This window comes from Trematomus bernacchii, unplaced genomic scaffold (genome assembly GCF_902827165.1).
Source record: "Trematomus bernacchii unplaced genomic scaffold, fTreBer1.1, whole genome shotgun sequence".
NCBI lineage: Eukaryota > Metazoa > Chordata > Actinopteri > Perciformes > Nototheniidae > Trematomus > Trematomus bernacchii.
Window position 1 is genome coordinate 68,628 of NW_022987780.1, and position 21,192 is coordinate 89,819.

Below are 21,192 nucleotides of genomic sequence, written 5' to 3' on the forward strand. Positions count from 1 at the left end.
ATCACTAAGCGATCCGAATTCGCGACAGAGGAAGCAAACACAGACATCACAACACGTACCTTTACGGAGCTTTTACGGGAGATCGTCTCACCGTAGCTGTCTATCTGATCAAAGGACGTGTTCAATGGCATTAAAACGAGAAAAAACGCGGCTGAATCGGTTTATCCATAGGTTAATAATATATCTGTCCCTTTGAAAACATTATTTATAATCCATAATTCAATCTTTATGTAAAAATCGGAGAAAAAAAGTTAGCTGCTAATGGTATGCAGCATCCGGTTTTGGCCACACGTCACTCTCACTCTTTATTTGTTAATGTGTTGGTGTGTGTAGAACTTTCCCTCGATTCCATTTGCTCTAGCGGTTATAAAGAGATTTAATTAATCAAAATCGACCAAGGGGGGCCATATGGAAAATCCACCCAAATGACCCCAGAAGTGGGTTTCTTTTGCTAAATCTCTCTAAAAAGGTCAAATTTCACTTGTTTTGCATCAATCTTGATATAGGGTACTTATTATATGTTGTACTTCAGATTCCTAAAGCTTTTAGTCTACTAACCCATCATCCAAGGGTAGTTTTCACTATAAGTACAAAATAATTTTTGGACGGACACTATAATTTACAGTTTTTTTACTATGTTCAATCTGAATTTTCTTTAAAATAAAAAACATCTATATTGATTCTGACTTTTCTACATCCAACTCACAGGTTTATCATTACTTTGAGAACAAAGATTATTAATTTAACCAATTTAGAAGGGAAGATATGGTCATTTGTTCTGGGAATGTCATTTTCAAGCCTGAGACCTGAAAAACAGGCTCAGGGTGGAACAGGTTAAAATATTGGCTCAATGCAATGGTAGCCATGACATCACACATTTGTTTTTAGACTAAAAGGCCGTGTGGAAGATGAAACTTCCTGGGATGTTTTTTGGTCCCTGCAACAAAGTGCCTGTTGGGACTCAAAGCCAGGAACCAGTGAAGCTGTAAATGTGGATACAGTGGACTGGAACTGAATCATACTCATATACCACATTAAAACCTACATGCACAAAATAAACTGAATGATGTTGAATAAAATGGGGCTGTATTTTAAATTGCTCTCCATTAACTGTAGTATATATTTCAACATTGATTGATGCATAAGGAAGGAAGCATCAGTGTAACTACTAGATGTAAACCCACATGTCAGGTGTGGGCCAATCACATGCAGGTATTTCGGTGTGACTGCAGCTTTAATTCTCATCAGTTAATGAGTAATTGCTTCCAGCTGTCCTCTCCATGTGATTAGTCTGCACTGGGAAGTATTTGACATTGAGAGTTTGAACCTTCTGCATCTTATTTAAATTCAGTATGGTTCAGATTTCCTAAATGATCACTTGTTTTACTGGTAGTGTTGTGTTTGCTTACTTTGCTTTCCTGTTCTGTTCTGATAAAAGAGCACAATGGTGACGGCAGCTCGGCCAGCCTCTGTGGCACTGCTGACACTTTTTGCTTTTGGTTTTGCAGACGCCATTCGAACTTTGAGAGATGGACCAATGATCGATGCTGAAGGAAGGGAATATAAAACTGCTGCATTAGGGTTTGACAGAGAAAGTCAAATCAGTGAACCACAATTCAATGAGGGATCCACTATCAGTGTACAATGCACAGAAGTGTCCATAATCATTGCGGTAAAGGCTGACTTCTTTAAAAATGGACGCCTTTTGTCTCCACGGGATTTTCTTTTGGGAGAAGTCAAGCATTCACAGAGCAGTCAGTGTCGACCTGTTGCTGCTGGTGACTCTGAATATGTATTTGAAGCTGGACTACAAGACTGTGGCTCCAAAGTGACTGTAAGTTGTTGATGATTAATAGAAGATGGTGGATATGTAACTGTGGTTGCTTAAAGGTTGGGTCGGTAATTTTGGAGAAACCAGCTCGAGTGCGCTAGAATTTGAAAATACACATTCCATGGAATATAACAAAAAGTGTATCTCGAGCAGGTTTCTAAAACTTACCTACCCCACCTTTAAGTGGTAGTTTTGATTTGTTGTGTTTTCAGAAGTGTCCCTGATTTTAGTTATTTTGTATTCTCTAGACATCTAAGGACTCTGTGATCTACTCAAACAAGCTGATAATCTTACTAGCTGCCGGGCAACATGGCATTAAAAGAACGACCCATGCTGTTATTCCTGTTTCCTGTCACTATAAGAGGTGAGATGTTTTTATTGTGTTGTGCAGAGAATCTTTTTTGTGACTTCTTCTTCTCGACTGACTTTGTTACCTTTCCGGGACAGGACAAAGTTTGATGGCAGTCACTCTCAGCAGCCGCCCCTCTCTCTTCCTGCTGTGTATTCAACAGGTGCTTTCTCTCTAAAGCTGATGACCGGTATGTGAGACCTATTCAGTGTTTCATTGAAGGTTTTTTTTAAGGGTGTATGTAGTATGTGGTGGATGAAGTAGTCACACACTTTACCTCAAGGACCAGTGTGTAGGATATAGTGGCATCTAGCAGTGATGTCGCAGATTTTAATTTCCAGGCATGTTGGAGAACTGGAGTTTTTTTTTAAATATATAATTTATGTATCTTTTTAAAGGAAGCGCCCACTAAAGACAATGTGTACATTAATTCCTTGCGTTGCATTCTCAAATAAAACATAAACAGTGTAGTATTTTTTTTTTTTTAGTAGACTACACTACTGGATAAATGGGTCTTTGATTTTCCTGCACAAGTTTTGTAAGCAGTGGCGGCCGGTGGTCTTTTTTTTTGGTGGGGCTCTTGACGTACCGTAAGTGACCTACCCGGGGGGTCCGGGGGGTTTCCCCCCGGAATTTTTTTTCGAGAAATGACCCCTTAAATGATGACTTCTGGTGATGTTAGAGGGGGGGGGGAAAGGAGAAATCGAGGCTTAAAAATATGAGAAGACTGATCAATACCTCCATAATCTTCAGTGTGGAAAATATTATTTATCAACCTGAACATCTACTACTTTACCAGGAATTTGTGTTCTCAGAACTGGTCTGTTTTTTTCTTTCTTAAAACTGTTCATGTTTTATGAACCAACACCTTCACCAAGTAGCTTTACAGTGAACTGCATGTGAGATATAAATTAATAGCATCTTTTCAGTAGCATTAATTATAAATATTTAAGTGGTTCAATACAAGTCACTACAGCATTTCAAACTGAACTGTGAATAAATGCAATTTAAAAAAAATAACCACAGCACAAAATGTCATAAATTGTGTTTTTTTCTTTGTTTCTCTGAGGATTATTTACAAACAGGCTTATTTACATATAGCAATAACTCAGAAATGAAAAAGCTACATCGTCTAACACGAACAACCAGTTAGCATAATGATAATATATGTGTTATGTACAATGTAACTGGCAAGGCTAGAGCAAGAAGAACATAAAGTTTGCAAAAGGTTTAAATAACTTCAAGTATCTGTCTTCAGATTACGTGGAGGTTTTAGTCCGATGGGAAGCAGATTTTAAGCGACACCGAAGATAAACCAAAAATGTGGTGGAGCTGCAAACCGTGTAGTGTTGCTGGGACAGAACAGGAGCTATAACCGTTGGAAAATACATCACAGACAATGCAACAAACGTGGAGACAGAACAATCACTTCTGTGATAAATGCCCACTTATTAATAAACTTCTAACAACCATGGGAAACCTCCTCTCTACATATAAAGTGATATCCAAGCATGGGAAACAAAAGACAGCATTTACCTGTTTGCATCCAGCTAGCCAAGCCTTTCTTGTGTACCAGCTACTTGTGAAGCCTCGTGTATACATTTTGTCTTTTTCACGAGATTGCTGCGATATATTCAAATCGGGTTGGTCCGGTGCAAGGTCTTTAAGCAACAATTTATCTGCCAAACTTCTCCTTTCGAAAGGATTGGAGATTAGCTCTTGAACAGAATTAGGTGGGGACCGAGGTCCGGAGACTCCACCTGCACACGAAGCCATCCTCATCAACTACTGCGTCAACCGGATACGAGTCACTGTCCAAACTACTCACAGACTGCACTGGGCGCTGACATTGGCGCCCGGTGACCGTCATCTTTGACGACGCTGATTGGCTGAAATTATATTTTCGCGGCATAGTTTACACATTACAGATAGCAACAGTCAGCTGCTGGTGGCTGCTGCTGCACTGGTTGAAGGCTCCTCTCTTAGCGCCCAGACGAGAGAAGGTGCATGGGCAATGCCCATGCAGGAAACATGTGACTTATCAGTAACTTTAGACATCGTAACACAATTTTAAACGAGATTTTATTGTAGATTATACATTTTACTGATACCAATTATATAATATTTACCTTGTTCATTAAAAATAAAATAAAAATATATATTTTTTTTTAAACATTTTTTTTTTTTTTAATTTTAATTTTAATTATTATTTATTTTTATTTTTTTCAATATGGGAAGAGGTGGGGCGGCGCCCCTAGCGCCCCTATGGACCGGCCGCCACTGTTTGTAAGACATTGTCAATGGATGTTTTGCTTTTCTTAAATGCGACCACCATTTTAATTAGAAAAAAACCCACCGGTCATTGTTTAATACAAAATGAACATTTATATGTGAAGTATTCCTTATTTATAAGTTAGAGCATTTTTTCAACCAATAAAGAAACACTAAATCACAGTTTCAAAACTCATTACAGAATCACCAAATTCAAAGTTACATGGTTAAATATAATTGATTATACATTTAAATCTACCTAACTTTATGAGTTAAGTCAGGCAATTTTTTGGGGAAAACAATATATAACTGAGTATAAGCAGAAACACAGAAATATGTTGACTTCAATTACGGTAAGTGACGCTTGTGTTTAATTGTAGAGGACTGGACAGGAGAGACGCTCACCAGTGTCTTCTACACCGGAGACCTCCTGTACCTCGAGGCCTCTTACAGCAGTCCTGATGCGGGACGCCTGTTTATCGACGGCTGTGTCGCCGCTCTGTCTCCTGACCCGAGATCAGCCCCCAGATACTACTTTATCCAAAACCATGGGTAAGAGAAGCTCAGAATACAGTATGATACTGATAATTGGCTCTTAAATTGCATTCAAATTTTAATTTTCTTTTCGTCAGGTGCTTCAATGATGCCAAAGAGGAAGGATCAAATGCACTTTTCAATCCCAGAACAAGATCTTCTTCTCTTCAGCTGCAGCTCGATGCCTTCCTGTTTCCCCAGGACACAAGGAACTCAGTGAGCCACTTCTATAACCTGAATGATTTTGTCATGTTTGGAAATGCTTCGAGGTTGTATAATGACATTGGTCTCTCCTTATATTAGATTTTTATCACTTGCCAGCTGAAAGCGACCTCTGAAATGCGGAAGAGCAGCCCCGTCAACAAGGCCTGCAATTATATAAATTCAAGGTGCTTTTATTACTTATTTTGTGAATTGTTGCTCCTTACTTTAATATTGCAAAAGGTTTGTCAGTGTATCATTTACAAAGGCTCATCAGGTTAACAATTCTTTATAAGCTAAAACTGGTTCAAATGTTTGCTATTAATATTTCTTGCTGCTTAAGTAATCAAGTTACTTAATTAAGGAAACATATATTTGTAATGAGGTCTAACGTTTACTGTAAATATAAGGATAAATACTTTCTAAAATGAATGTTCCATGCTGTCTCTGTACAGCCAGATCAATGTAACAGTGATGCTTACCTCAGCATTTGAACTGAAACAGTACACATGTGAGAGGAATGTGCTAAATGTAAGCTTTAAGAATATGTTAGAATGTTGACGCTGCCCATGGAGTATATGTATACAAATAAATGGCTATTATTTCAACATTGGATTTGGGTGTAAATGCCCTCAACTCAAAGCTAAAGGAAAACAATGATTAATTCTGTATACTAATCATCAGATGGATAAATGTCGATGGCAGTGATGATGTGTGTCGATGTTGCGACGATACATGCTCCAGCTACTCTCCCACCGGTCAAACAAACCTCGGAAGTCTGATCCCTGAAGGTAAACTGTAAATCCTACAGTTGTATAACTTTCATAATCTGTGATCTGTCTGTGAAAACTGTCCCAACTAAATATGATTTGTCTCTCTCTTTCATTTTTATTCCCGTTTCAGATTTGGTGGCACGTGAAACTGTTACTCTGGGCCCTTTGATGGTTTTGCCATACAAGTAGGCGAAGCATAACAATCCAGACAATAAAGGATTCAATATTTGTCTATCAATCTCACCCTCCCTGACCAAACTTCAGCGTAATACTGTATAGCTTAATACTAGCAAAACGATTATTTTAATGATTGTTTAGTAAGGAATGTTTATACAACATAAACATTAAAGAAACAAGAATGTTTAGTCTTTACTGTTAATACCTAACATGGCTCTAAACAAAGCCACACAACTGGTCTGATGAAACATCCCCGTAAATAAAAACAGATTACACTGAATGAACATTAAATGTTGCTGTCAGGATAGACGCGTATCAGTGTTTGAAAGAGGAAAATAAAATGTGAATTTCTCTTACCTTCAAAAAGCTGAATGAAAATAAGAATGCATGCCAAGCTCGTCTTCATGGCCTTTTCACTTATGAACTCACTAATAAATACTAAAGCTGACTCACATTGTACTCTTTCCTTCAGTCTTTGTGAGGTTTTGTGGACAGCCTCACTTTATTTATTGTTCTTCACCTCTGAGCAGGAAGGGGAAATCAAAGCAAGAACAGCCGTTGAAACGCTGCAGTTGGTTTTGCACACACTGATGTTTAACTGAATTTGAAATAAAACTCAGGATGTTATGCATCAGACTTTAAAACTTGTATCCACTGGATTAACACCACTAATGTGTACAGTTACACAAACAAACCCTTCTCAAAAAGTTTTTCTCAGTATTTCTTAGCAATATAAACATTCCTCCCCATGAAGTACTTTATATATAACACTTTTTTATAGTATCCAAGTCTTCTTATAGCGATCCTGTTATTGATATTATCAAGTGAGAAAAGAAGATATATCACTTTCATGATGTATCACCGGATATGTCTGGTGTCTGCAAGATGAGTGTGAAAGTGCAGGTCAGGAGGAGAGTCATCAGCAGCAAAGGTGTGGATATATATTAGTTATTGTCCTGTAAGCATGCACGCCGGCACAGTCCGATTCAGAAGCTCTCATAAATAATAAATATATATTTTTATTTTTAAAAAAGTGCTATTCACATACAAGACAATACAATGTGTCCAAATATAAAGGAGATAATAATAGGAAAGAGTGAAAGGGTCAATAACCCTTGATAAGAATGGGTTCGCCCGATATGTCAGTGGTTAGAGCCGGCAGCCCATATGCAGTCACCGCTGCCTAGTAAACCAGTTTTAATCCTGAACCAGCCGAACATTTCTGGCATGTCCTCCCCTCTGTCTCCCTCTTTCAACTCTAACATCTCCAATAACGGCCCTCTGGACCAAAAATAACTAAAAAGTATGAACAGGAAAAACAAAATGGATCAATCTAAAATAACATAAAATATTTAGGCAACAGTACAGGGTGAACCTCTGAAATGGATAATTAAGAATATAGTTTTGAACTTTATATGTTGTAAGTCATTTTAAATTAGTTGGGATGATTTTAAGTATTTGGAGGTTTTTTTCAATATTTTCTTTGTTTGAACTGCATGGATTGATTTTTACATGACATGTCTTATGTTTCAAAAATATAGATCAAATTGTATTTATGTAGCTCAAAATCACAAGTTTTACATTTTTATTTGATTTGATTTGATTTAGTCTGTACCAGTGACGTGCGGTGAGGTTCATGGCTGGTGAGGCACTGACTCACTGAGTCAGATTTATAAATATTATATTTTGACCTTAATCGAAATATTCTGTTATTTTCAAAAGCTTTTTTAGTCTGATGCTTCGATTCATTTTAAACAGACCGTTCAACAAAAGGATACCCAAAATCTAAATATTGGATTGTTCTTTCTTAGTAAGATCCCATTTTCATTACAAATGTGGTCTTACCTTGACTTGAAGATGAAGTCCATGCTATCCTTCTGGACAACAATCTCTATTACTTTTTTGTAAAAGTCCTCCTTATCTTCCTGTAGTTTCAAAAGTCTAGTTTGTTGTTACGTCTACCGTCTCTGCGTAGAATTACAGTAGCAACAAGAACCTGTGGGCTCACGTGCGCCCCCTTCAGTGCGGCAGAGGTTATGGCTGCCTCCCCTGGTGCATTTTCATTGCCGTTGAGACCAGCGAGCCTAAATATCATATTGTAACGTTCGACAAAGGGAGTCGGAAATAGGCTTCAAGTTCTTGGTGTTTAATAGCTCCTTTGTTCGCACACGGTCACAGGTTACATGTTACAGGTTGCAGGTTCATCAACACTCTGAGCTCTACTCCCTCACTCCCAGACACAAAACAGGGTCAACGTCACGACACCCCAGCCCTCCCCCCTCTGCTCCCCCAACCACAGGCCCGCACACCGACCAGCATTACTGTGCAGCTCCGTGATTGGCAGAGAGACGGGGGACGCTTGAGTGACACACCCAGCACCCTATGCAGGGTCGCTACACTACCCCCCTACTACAAAGTTCCTCGCCCACGAGGGACACATAAAAAACTAGAACAAAAACCTGCAACTAAACACTAACCCACAGCAGCGAGAACGTGTAACACATTTTTCTTTAGTTGAACTAGGAAGGTCTGGGTGGACTACCATCCCTTCCAGTGAGACCAGGGCGCATTCTTGCCCTCTACAGGAACCGAGGGGTCTCACTATAAACTTTAACTACCACACAAAGTCTCTGAACCGACTTGGGGGTCGTGTCTGCCTTCTCGGCAGGGGGGCTGGGGTCAGGGGGACAGGGGGTGCCGGTTCTGGTCCAGGCGGGGGAAAGGGGAAGAAAGTGGGGGGGAACTCAGTCACTGACGGGGGGCTGCTGCTCTGCTCGCCGGGGGACCTGGGTGGGGGTGTCGAGGGGGAGGCCGTGGGCCCCGGTGTCCCTTGGGCATGTGGAGAAGCGACTCCTCTGTAAGGGGCCAACCTGTCTCTGTGGAGCACAACTTTTCTCCCCTTGGGAGGCAGCTGCACTCTGTAGACGACTTCCCCCACCCTCTCCAGTACTCTGCAGGGACCAACCCACTGGCTGTCCAGTTTTGGGCACCGGCCTTTTTTCCATTGTGGGCTGTAGACCCAGACCAGCACCCCGGCCTGGAAGTGCTGCCCTCTTGTCCTGGTGTCATAGTTCCGCTTCTGTCTCACCCCAGCACTTTTCTGCTGATCGCGGGCAAAAGCGTGAGCGGAATCCAGGCGGTCTTGAAGTCTCCTGGCGTACTCAGGCCCTGGAGGAGTGTCCAGGGAATCTGGCGGTTGACCAAACGCCAAAACAGCAGGGGTGCGAAGCTCTCTCCCTAACATGAGGAGAGCAGGAGAACAGGCTGAGGACTCCTGGACTGCAGAGCGACATGCCATGAGCACAAGGGGCAGATGTTCGTCCCAGTCACGCTGGTGCTGAGACGTGAGGATGGCCAGCTGCTGGCCCATGGTGCGATGGAATCTCTCGACTAGTCCGTCGCTCTGAGGCCGCAAGGGGGAGGTGCGTGTTTTTTCGCATGCCCAGTTGTGTGCACATGGAGGCGAACACCCGGGACTCGAAGTTCCTCCCCTGGTCACTGTGCAGGGACTCCGGCACTCCAAACCGGCTGAACATGCCGGCCACCAAAGCATCTGCGACTGTCACTGCTTCCTGATCAGGGAGGGCATACGCCTCTGGCCATTTTGTGAAATAGTCTATGGCAGTGAGGACGTAGCGGTTACCCCTGCTTGACAGAGGCAGAGGCCCCACCACATCAACCGCTACTCTCTCCATTGGGGCCCCCACGGGAAACTGTTGCAGTGGAGCATGGGAACGACCAGGGGGACCCTTACGAGCCATACAAGGGTCACAGCGGCGACAAAAGTCTTCGACATCCCTCCGGCACCGCCCCCAGTAGCAGCCCTGGCGAAGGCGGCGGAGAGTCTTAGTGACGCCAAAGTGCCCGGAGCCTGCCGTTCCATGCATGGCCTTGAGTACCGCCTCTTGCAGACCCTTCGGGACCACCACCTGCCATCTCTTCTCTCCCGTAGCTGGCTCCTTCCACGCACGCTGCAGTACGCCCTGACACAGGCGCAGAGCCTCAAACTGAGACCACAGCCCCTTGGTTGATTTGGAGAACACTGCCACTTCCTCCCACGGTGGCCGCTGCTGCGCCTCGACCCACTGCAGTACAGGCTGTAGGTCTGTGTCCAGCTCTTGCTGTTGCTTCCACTCTGCCACGTCCACTGTCTGGAGCTCCCGGCAAACGACCTCTTCAACTTGACGAGCTGCAGCACAGACGGTGTCCTCCTCCAGCAGCTCCTTTTCACGGGTCTCTCTCTTCTCACAGTAGTGGCATCCGCCGGCGGCACACGGGCGGCGGGAGAGAGCGTCTGCGTTTGTGTGACGCACTCCAGCCCGGTGCTCCACCCTGAAGTCGAAAGCTTGGAGCTCTTCTAACCACCTGGCGACCTGCCCTTCTGGCTCCTTGAATGTCATGAGCCACTGTAATGCAGAGTGATCAGTCCTCACCGTGAACGCCTGGCCACACAGGTAGTATTTAAAGTGCCTGATGGACAGCACCACTGCCAAGAGTTCCCTGCGAGTCACGCAGTACCGTCGCTCGGCTTTGTTGAACGCCCGGCTGAAGTATGCCACCACCCGCTCCCCCCTCTGGTGTAGTCTGTGAGAGCACTCCGCCTACGCCCACTCCGCTAGCGTCTGTGTCCAGGGTGAAAGGCAGACTGGGGTTGGCCGGGGCGAGAACCGGGGCTTCACTCAAGGCACGCCGAAGGCTGTCAAACGCTGCTTGACATTGCTCAGACCAGAGGAAATCACTGTCTTTCTGTAGCAGCTGGAACAGGGGTGCAGCAGTGCAAGCAAAACCCCGTACAAACTTCCTATAGTACGAGGCCAGGCCCAGGAAACTCTTCAGCTCCTTCTGGTTGCGAGGATTTGGCCAGTCCGCGACCGCCTGCACTTTCTCTTGTAGGGTGCCGATGCCTTCGCCCCCCACTTTGTGGCCCAGGAAAGTGACCTCTCTCTGCATGAAATGGCACTTCTCTGGGTGTAGCTTCAGGCCAGCGGCTCTGATCCTTTCCAGCACCACTCTTAGAGATCCCAGGGCCGCCTCAAACGAGCCGCCATGCACCAGGATGTCGTCCAGGTAAACCAAGCACTGCTGACGGGGAATACCAGACAGCACCCTGTCCATCAACCGCACAAAGGTGGCAGGGGCATTACAAAGCCCAAAACTGAGGACCTTGAACTGCCATAGTCCCCGGCCGGTGCAGAAAGCAGTTTTTGGCCTGGCCTCTGGGGCCAGAGGGACTTGGTAATACCCACTGCGGAGGTCCAAGGAGGAGAACCACGACGACCCGGAGACCAGGTCCAGGGACTCATCGATGCGGGGAAGTGGGTATGAATCCTTCTTAGTGACCCCGTTCACCGGCCTGTAGTCTGAGCACAGCCGCCAGCCACCTATCTTCTTTGGGACCATGACTACAGGTGCTGCCCACGGGCTGTCGGAGGGCTCGATGATGTCTGCCTGCAGCATGCTCTGCACTGCCTCGTCACAAGCCTGCTGACGAGCCAGGGGAAGTCGGCGAGGGCGACACTTGATGGGGCGCGAGTCCCCTGTGTCAATCTCGTGTTCTACCAGATGAGTTCGGCCCACCTCCCCCTCACTCATGGCGAAACTGCCCTGGAACTCTAGCAGCAGCTGCCACAATTGCTCTTGCTGCTCGGGATTAAGGCCGCCACAGTTCTTCCTCCACACCTCCCATACTGCCGGCTGAGCCTCTTCCACCCCAGTCTGGGGTAACTGGGGAGGGGTTGTGGTCGGGTGGCACAGGCCGGGGGCGACAGGTGTGGAGTTGCCCTGAGTGGGCGTCACCGGGGATAAAGGCAAAGAGGGAGGATTATTTTCCGTTTCCAGGGTACTCACGGGGTGTGTCCCAGCCGGTTCAGCAGGGGTGTGGATACGGGTCATAGTGATCACAGGCCCCCCGTGGAAACTCACTGTGCCTGCCTGAAGGTCCAGGTGGCAACCAGACGCCCTCAAAAAGTCCAAGCCCAGAATACACGGATCCTGTACATCTGCTATCCACACCGGATGCTGCACTTCAACTCCCCCCACCGACACAGTCAGCATGCCTTTTCCTTTCATAGGTGCCAGCTCTCCCGTGACTGTGCGTAGACGCACCGCTGTAGGTTCTAATTGAGTCCCACTGGGCAACACATCTGATCTCACCAGGGTCACTGTCGAGCCTGTGTCCACCAGCGCAGTGCAGGGCACCCCTTCCACAGTGACAGGGACATAACAGGAATCCCCACCACCAGCACGGCCCACCGCCACGACAGGCTCCAAGCCTGTGCTGTCATCTTCTTCAGGAAGGAGTAGAGCCTGGCTCCCCTGGCTGTGCTGTCGGGCTCCTTCCTCGGCTGTCTGTGTTGGTGGCAATACGGCTGTGGTTTGGTTGGTGGGTTTTTGGGCCTGGATCCGCATCTTCCCCTTTATGCGGGCCCCCCGTCGTTTCCCTGGGACCGGCGTGCCTTGGGGCAGTCTCTGGCCAAATGTCCTGGCTGACCACACTCCCAGCAGACCCTGCTACTTGGCCTGCGTGTTGACTGCAGAGTCACAGCCCTTATCAGTTCAGTCATTTCGGCAACCCATGCAGGCTTCTCCTCCTCTCTGCAGCTCCTCACAGCCGGTAGTAACGGCCCTCCGCTGCTCCTAGCAGCTACACTCCACACATTCTCTCTCTCCACAGCCATCTCCAAAGCCGCCTGCAAGGACTGTGGATGCTGCAGCTGTACCTCGACCCTCAAGTCCGCAGGGAGGAGGGCCCTGATGAATTGATCCCGTGCCAGCTCACTCTGCACTCCGGGTGGCATGTGTGCATACGCCCGCCGCGTCAGGCTTTCCACGTCGTTAGCCAACGCCCGCAGCGTCTCCCCAGACTTCCTACAGCGGTTATTTATTTCATTCCGGAGCAGCTCTGGCGGGAAACACTGTCCAAACCGCCTCTTCAAAGCCCCCGCTAACGCTTCATAGCTGTGTCGGTCCTCAGGGCTAAGTAGTAGCAGGCATGAAAGAGCCTCGTCTGTGAGGCACAGAGCTAACTGTAGCGCTTTAGTCTCTATTGACCACTCCCCGGCATGTGCTAGCAGTTCAAATTGGGCATGGAAAGCCTCCCAGTCTGACCTACCCGAGTATTTGGGTGTTTTCACGGACGCGGCGGCTGCTACTGTTTGCTGGGCGCCGCCATTGTTGTTTACATCCAGAATGTCAATGGCGCGAAACGCCGCTGAGGAAGGAGTCATCCCCGCGTCTCTAGCCATCCTCACCGCCGACTCTCTCAGGCGCTCTCTCGCCTCCCGTGCACTCTTGAACTCCCTACTCATGTCCTTCGACCACCCGCATGCTCCATCCTCCTCTCCGTCACTATTTTCTTGCTTCACTCCCATCCTGCCGAACTCATCCATCTCCGCTAGCTCACCGGCTAACTCCGTGACGCAGTTACGAGCTCCCGTCAGGATAGACGTCCTTCGTTCGAAAAAGTCACTTCTGACACCAATGTAACGTTCGACAAAGGGAGTCGGAAATAGGCTTCAAGTTCTTGGTGTTTAATAGCTCCTTTGTTCGCACACGGTCACAGGTTACATGTTACAGGTTGCAGGTTCATCAACACTCTGAGCTCTACTCCCTCACTCCCAGACACAAAACAGGGTCAACGTCACGACACCCCAGCCCTCCCCCCTCTGCTCCCCCAACCACAGGCCCGCACACCGACCAGCATTACTGTGCAGCTCCGTGATTGGCAGAGAGACGGGGGACGCTTGAGTGACACACCCAGCACCCTATGCAGGGTCGCTACAATATATACGTGAAATAAGTTATTTAGAGACTATGGATGGCGAGGATAAATGTAATAAAGGGATCTACATACATTACATTGGTGACCTACAGTGAGATGGTAACAGGCATGTGCTTAGGGCCCGCTTTCCAGCCAGTTTCTGTGGGGTGACGCATTCTGAGGTGAGGCAGATCTCATCTGTGCCTCACCTCACCCCACAGTAACTGGCTTGAGCGCGCTCACAAAATAAGTGCCCGCGCTAAATTAGTGCCCGTGCTCCAGCAAGTTACTGTGGGCTTACGAGAGGCAGAGCACGTGCCTGCCTCACTTGTCATCGCTCCCGTAGCGGAGCTCGGCAAATTTGCTGATTTTGACTATAAAAAGCGATTAGAATCATACATAAATCACACTTACAACACAGATCAGTGGAGACATTTTATTATTATTACTATTTCGTTTTTCTTTAGTTGTTTTTCCGTTACATTGGAGTATGACAGGTGAGGCTCTGCCTCCCCTGCCTCCACTGACTGCACGTCGCTGAAACACACTAATGCTCGGATAATAGTGTTGATATAATACAGAATTTCTCTAAAACAGCTTCTGCAACAGCCACACATTGATTCAGTAGAAGCAGATAACGCAGCAGCAGGTTATTTAGTGTTCATATCAGCTCACCTTTAAGCAGCTGAACACCTGACTCAGTCTCTGGTGAGTCAGAAAAGTCCGAAAATCAAAAACAAGCCAGTGAATCGCTATTAAATATTTGAAACGCTCTGACTTTGGTTTACATTTTTCCATAACATTAAGGAGAAGATTATATATTCCTCATGAATTATTGCTTCCTTTCAACTCAAAACAATCTGACAAAACAAGATCGAGCCGCTAATTCTTTTGTCTTTGGTCTGTCACTCTGTGATTAAGCACACCTTTCATCTCTCTCTGTTGACAGCTCATTATCTTCTCGAGCTCTTTAGCTGGAAAACAACTTCTCAGCAGCACATCCTTTCATCCAGACTCTGTCAGGTTTCGGGGTGTAATAAGATTCTACTTTCAGTTCATAAATAAAAAAATGTCAGCAGTAATGAAGCCTGAAAGTCATTCTCATTTTGGACCAGAGATGCGCTCATTTAAATTCTCTCAATCTGGTCCCACAAATTGCTCAATTTTGTTTCTACCAATATTTGCTCAGGACATATTAGTTCATATTGACTGGGGTCCAGGGCAAAGCTGCCTCATTTGTTATTGCAATATGCCAGCACCACATAATACCAACAGTCTTTTAAATGTAGTATTGGTTTCCTCCGTTCTGAAACTCAGTTTGCTGCTGCCAGGAAACACTGTTTAATCCAGATCCAGCAAAGAGCAATACATGTCCTTTCAAAAATCCTAACTCTTACAAATCTTGCATGGTTTTGGCACTGTTTCTTATTTTACCTGCTTGTTTTTCTTTTAAAATTACTATCCCAGATTTCTTAAATATAAATAAATCAAAACAGAGGTAACCTATTGATTGGGATGCAGGTCAATAATCTTACTTTAAAAAATAAAAAGAGGTCATTTTCAGGATCACAATCTGTGCCAGAGGCCAGTGTAGGAGGGGAATATGTATACCTCCTTCTGGACCAATAGGGGGATACATTACTTAATATGAATGAAGCTACTGTACGGGTCGAAAGTCTTCCAGTCCTGACACAATCTGAGAAACTGCTGCAAGACATTTTGTACCGAATGAACTGAAAGTGAAGCCCCCCCCCCCCCCCAAACCTCTCCATCTTTAACACGTCCACACTCCATCTTGTTTCCCTCTTTGTGTATTCAGTTTTCATACTGGAAATGACACTGACGAAAAATCTGCTATAACTTATATTTATATTGAAGGTAAAATATATTGCTTTATATATATTGTAATTGGTTTCATAGTAGAAGCTTATGTAGGATATGGACTTACAGTGTGACCATTATGAAGCAAATATCCCTTTTAAAATGAATGGCATGATACTATAATAACTTAATACATTCTTTAAAAGTAATAATCTTTGTCAGAATTGAGTAGTTTTTACTTATTCCGCCCATTAAAAGGGATATTTCATTTCTTCAATTAAATTCATTATCTGATATTTCTTCATAACTAAAGCAGAGGTTACATGATATAAAACTTTGGAAGTGTTAAAACACTAAATGAAAAAAGGAATCCTTAATATATGTGTGTTTTATAGTTTGAAATGTTAAATGATGTAATCCCTCTGCATGAAGCTTGCAGTGTCTTGGTAAAAAGTTCCTAAAGATCCGGGCCATGTCCTGATTCCTGGAAGTGTTCCCTTTCCCTAAAGCAAACCCTGGAGCAGGAAGTATTTCAAAGTGGCAGTGAATGTTTGATCAGTACTCCATCAGTCCGTTTGAATTACCTCTTTAGTTGGAATGAAGAGCAGAAACTTTTTGAGACGTACTGATCTGGAATCTGGCTTGTTACTCAAACGACAGCAGGTCGGGGTGGGGCTCCAGGTCTTCAGCCCCTTTACTGCAGGGGGCGCCGTTCCCCAGCAGGATGTCTTCGCCCAGGCTGATGCGGCAGGAGGTCTTCCCCGTAGGGGTGGAGGCCAGACGGGACTCGGGCCCCGACGCTTTCTGCCAGACGTCGCAGGGCTTGGCTCTGGACTCCACCATCGGGGGGTCTTTGTTGATGAGGTCCGGCACAGAGAGCTGGGGCTGATGTTCCTCCTCGCCTCCGTCACTGCTCCCGTTCTCCATCTCGTTTTCTCCTCCACCTGTGACTCCATGGACTTTTCCGTTGCTCCCCGTCTTCTCCCAGCGATCAGCATTCTTCTCTGCGGGGCCCAGGGGGGTCTCCTCTGACCCCTCGTCCTCCTTTTGCTCCTCACTGCTCCTCGGCTCCTCTGGGCCGATGAGGGGCGACTTCTCGGGAGAGGAGAGGAAGGAGGAAGAGTCAGCGGGGGTCCGGGGAGGAGACCACGGGGGTCAGAGGAGATCATCATGTCCTGGGTGGTCTTCAGAGCCCGGGGCAGACGCTTCTTCCCCGTCGGGGGTGGTGGGTCCAGCCGGGGGAAGGAGTCGAAGGAAGAGATGTGACTGGGGGAGAGAATTGATACAGAGATATTAACAGACAGTAAAAAACATTATTGAGCATCAAAGTGATCCAGAGAAGCAAGGGGCCAGTTGAATAAAGCCTAAGTGGGATTTGACTCAGATGACCTGGGCTCGAGACAGACAAAGTCACACATTTGAAGACTTTAGACTTGGTTTGATAAAAATCATAAAAGACCATGCAACTGAACTTGGACTTCCTAATGGCTCGACTACACTTGGCCTTTTTGAAAAATATTTGATTACTTCCACCAAGATAATTTCTACCAAGATAACTTCTACCAAGCCCAAATATGAAAAATCTAACTTAACTTAAGGCTTGGGATCTGACTTTGAAAATGTTTTGCTAGTCATGTTGATTATTTTCTTAATTTCATTCAGAATGTGTGTCTGGTCTGCAGTGTAGTCGTATTTTTGAGCATGTAATTAACATCCTCAAGAAGAAATGATGGGATGAATGAGGTCATGCTGTAAAGATGCTCTTACATGTTCTGGGCTTGAAAACGCCACATATTTATTTCCACGCATTCTGGTTTTAAATCTGTTTTTAAATCCTTTTAAAACAGATTTACCCACCCAGTAAAGATTCAATGTATTTAAAGAGCTGCTCAAAAATCCCTTCTACTCGAATTATTTTTATTAGGAGAGACAAAAGAAAAATACTTCTGGAACAAATCCTTAAATATGATATGCAAAACAACCTGGATGAGTGTGTGCATGTGAGCAGGGAATGAATACACAGTTAAAGGCATTACCATTTTGACCGAGTAAGAAGCTGAATACTTCAGAGTTATTGAACTTCAGACGTCTCACAGGTGCCTTTGTTGTCATTATTCATTCTATAACCCCATTTCAGTGGAAACATAATAAATCCTTTGCCTTTCCTGCCTTATTTACAGTTATAGACTCTTCTGTCAGTAAAGGGTCATTTCATATTTTAACAGAAAATATGTCTTTCAGTGGTTTAATCAAAATAATTGAATGCATAGCCTTGGAAGCTTTTGTGACTTTTTTTACAAATGTATCCACAAAAAGAAATACATACAGTACAATAGGAGCAAAAAATGACCTTTTATAAGGTCTAATAAAAAATAAAACTGTCTTAACGAGTCTGTAAACTACTTTGTGATTGTCTTCAAGATTAAAGTTTAAATTAAGTTTGAGAAGTTTAATCTGACCAACAATAAGTACTTTCCTCCACACCAATATAAAGGAGAAATATGTGTGTGTGTTTACCTGTTTGCAGTGGTCTGATTGAGTTGCTCCATACAGCTCCACACCACAATCAACGTTCTTGTTGACCTCTGTGACCCCAATGTCCCCTAGGTGGCTGGACTCCTTTCTTCTTAACAAGTCATTGACCTGAGAGAAAGAAAGAAAAGGAAGGGCCAAAGATTGACAAACAGACAGAAAAAAGACAGAGAGGAAGAAGAAAGAAAGTCAGAAAAGACAAAAAGTACTCAAATGAACTCCACTGGTACAGCAATAAAGACATTACATGTACTCTATGACCCAAATATCAAGCGTTTAAAGAATACATGAGGTGTAAAGAAGTGAATCCTTGGGCTGAGCTCACCTTTGCCCCGACAGCCTTGCCCAGGTTAATGGCATTCTTAAGCCTCTGCTGTCCTCCGGAGGAAGGAGAGTCGACAGAGCTGGACCCCAGGTTGTGGCTAGCTGATGCTGGGGGGCGGCGGGCCGAGGGGGGGCCGGGCCTGGACGTCTGAGGACTCTGCTGCTGGGCAACGGAGTTCTCAAACATACTTTGGTCAACTGGAAGGAGAGAAGGAAGACGGATAGATTAATTCCCAGCAGGAGTTAAGAGATGATGTGTATCTGCATTAACAGCACATGCTGCAGACCCTCGAGCACTTGACAATACAAATGGGATGTTTGCTTTGAAATTGAGATAACAAACTCAGTTCTTGAAGGGCAGTGAGAGAAACACTCCACTGAAAATGCAGATGATTGGTCACTTTTCATAATGTTAAAAGTCACCCCTTGAAACTAGAGGGGCGCAAGTACTTGATGTGCAAGTGGTACAATTTTGGTGGAGTATTCCAGGGACCACCTCATGTTACTCTGTTGTCACTGTGCAGCTTTGCAACCAAATAAACTGACGTTGCAATCATCACAGCAGTTTCAAGGACATTTCGTGAGAAGACATGAAACATAGGAGGGCCACACAGTAACAAGGTATGTAATGATCAAAGACAAATATTTAAAAATAAATAAAGAAAACTGCAATGACATGCACAAAAAAATACAACAAATGAAAAGGAAGTGGACCAAAATGCAGGATCAGGAACATAAAAGGTGAACTCAGGTGGTTTTCATTCCACTTCAGACAGATGATCTTACCTCATGGAGAGAAACGTTTCTCGGAAAGCATTTAATGAAACATAGAATTATCAGATTTGAGAACAATCTACTCTTAAAGATGCATATTATTGAGCTTTTACTGCTTAACATGCTGCTGATTCATGTCTTCTACAAGAGGACAAGTCAGGAGAGCTAATAGGTAGGAGTGCAGCCTTGGCTTGCTTACACCTATCTGAAAGGGACATTGTCTTGGACAGATAAATGGAGAGAAAATATCCCCATTTGGAATCAGATAGAGCGTCAAACTCGGGCGGAACAGCTAACCTTGACTTCACTTTGCACACTCAAGCATTTTACTACACTTACTGTACCAATCAAGAGATCTACCAAAGCACATTAGCCAGGGGCCAGAGAAAATGTGAACTGATATTATGAATCAGCGCGATACAGAGGGCATTCAGGGTAACATCAAAGACACACAGAGAGAGAAGAAGAAGAACAGATAGCAAAATAAACATTTCCTTCACAGCATGCATGCAGTTATAAGAGTCATCAAAGCAATTGGAACAGCAAAGAGCTGCAAGGTGTAACATAGTGGATCTTGCAATTCATTTCATTATACTGTATAGTAGATTGTGTTCTGATATCTGTTTGCATTTGTGATTGTGTCTTATAATGCCCTCCCACTACCTCAATGCAGCAGCTTATTTGTAGCAGTACTTACCATCCCCTAGGTTGAAATATTTGCCTGCCTTATATCTCCTATTTTCCGTCTATTACTATTAAATATGGGGCTATGTGTGCACTTTGTTGTGATCTAGATGGGCATTAGCAATTGATGGATGAATGTTTTTCTTTATTGTTGTTTTGCTGTGATTTAAAATGGCAGACACCAGAGGTGTGGACTCGAGTCACATGACTTGGACTCGATTCAGACTCGAGTCACCAATTTGATGACTTTGGACTCGACTTGACAAAATCACAAAACACTTGCGACTCGACTTGGACTTGAACACCAATGACTCGGGACTTGACTTGGACTTGAGCCTCCTGACTTGAGGTGACTTGATAATTTAATTCAGGGGTCTCCAACACGCCGATCGCGAGATGCCGCTAGAAGAGCAGACTCCCGTCGGGGAGAACAGAATCTTCAGCCGCTGCAACTCTTGCTGAGAATCCATGCAGGCAGGGGCGGGACTTTATTTTGCTGAGCCACCATGCGGCCAATCATATGCGAGGACACACTAGGATCATACCATTATGTGAAAGAAGGGTGGGGGGCAGACGCTCCAAAGACAGCAGGTGTAGTGGTACAGGCCAGCTACAGAGCCACGGGGAGATGGGGAGACGGATTTAAATGCAAGCGCGTCGGAAAAAGTCAAGACATTTGCGAAAACCGAAAAAATAAGTAGCATCTGGCTGCATTTCAATGATATTGGAGAAAGCAAAGCTGAGTGCAGGATTTGTAAAATGAAAATAGCCTTCCGAGCAGGGTTTTGTTTTGGTAACCACTCAGGATTTATTGCCAGAGGTGGGAGAAGTTCAGATCTTGTACTTGAGTAAAAGTACCTGTGTGTAGGAATACTCGGTTACAATAAAAAGTCCTGCATTCAAAATGTTACTCAAGTAAAAGTAGAAAAGTATTATCATCAAAATATACTTAAAGTACCACCTGCAGAGGGATGTAGATTCAGGTTTTTTTCCGCATAAAGACCGCCTCGCTGCACATTATCCCTGGCATAAAGATAGAAGTGGGTCCCTTATAACATGTTGTACACAGTGGAAATAAACATTCTGGTTACCTTAACATCAGGGATCTTATACATTAAACTCCTTCTGAATCAAACCGTCACGATAGCCTTACCTTACTGAT

The 21,192-nt window shown here is 44.7% G+C and overlaps 1 protein-coding gene and 1 pseudogene across 1 annotated transcript; one reads left to right on the forward strand and one right to left on the reverse strand.

The window, feature by feature from the left end:
* The first annotated feature begins 1,278 nt into the window (after window positions 1–1,278).
* On the forward strand, window positions 1,279–6,707 carry LOC117497354 (zona pellucida sperm-binding protein 3-like). Its single transcript, XM_034149316.1, has 8 exons — window positions 1,279–1,834; window positions 2,080–2,195; window positions 2,279–2,370; window positions 4,832–5,003; window positions 5,084–5,201; window positions 5,289–5,374; window positions 5,871–5,977; window positions 6,090–6,707. The coding sequence occupies exons 1-8, from the start codon at window positions 1,445–1,447 to the stop codon at window positions 6,146–6,148; spliced, it is 1,140 nt and encodes a 379-aa protein (XP_034005207.1). The 5' UTR covers window positions 1,279–1,444; the 3' UTR covers window positions 6,149–6,707.
* A 9,084-nt stretch (window positions 6,708–15,791) lies between these two features.
* LOC117497360 lies at window positions 15,792–18,913 on the reverse strand (annotated as a pseudogene).
* Between the last annotated feature and the right edge of the window lie 2,279 nt (window positions 18,914–21,192).

Excerpts from the sequence above, each read along its gene's own strand:
- LOC117497354 (XM_034149316.1), top strand. The coding sequence starts at position 1,445 with ATGGTGACGGCAGCTCGGCCAGCCTCTGTGGCACTGCTGACACTTTTT. Across the intron at positions 2,196-2,278 it reads GTTTCCTGTCACTATAAGAG|GACAAAGTTTGATGGCAGTC; the intron begins GTGAGATGTTTT and ends TTTCCGGGACAG. Across the intron at positions 5,202-5,288 it reads CCCAGGACACAAGGAACTCA|ATTTTTATCACTTGCCAGCT; the intron begins GTGAGCCACTTC and ends TCCTTATATTAG.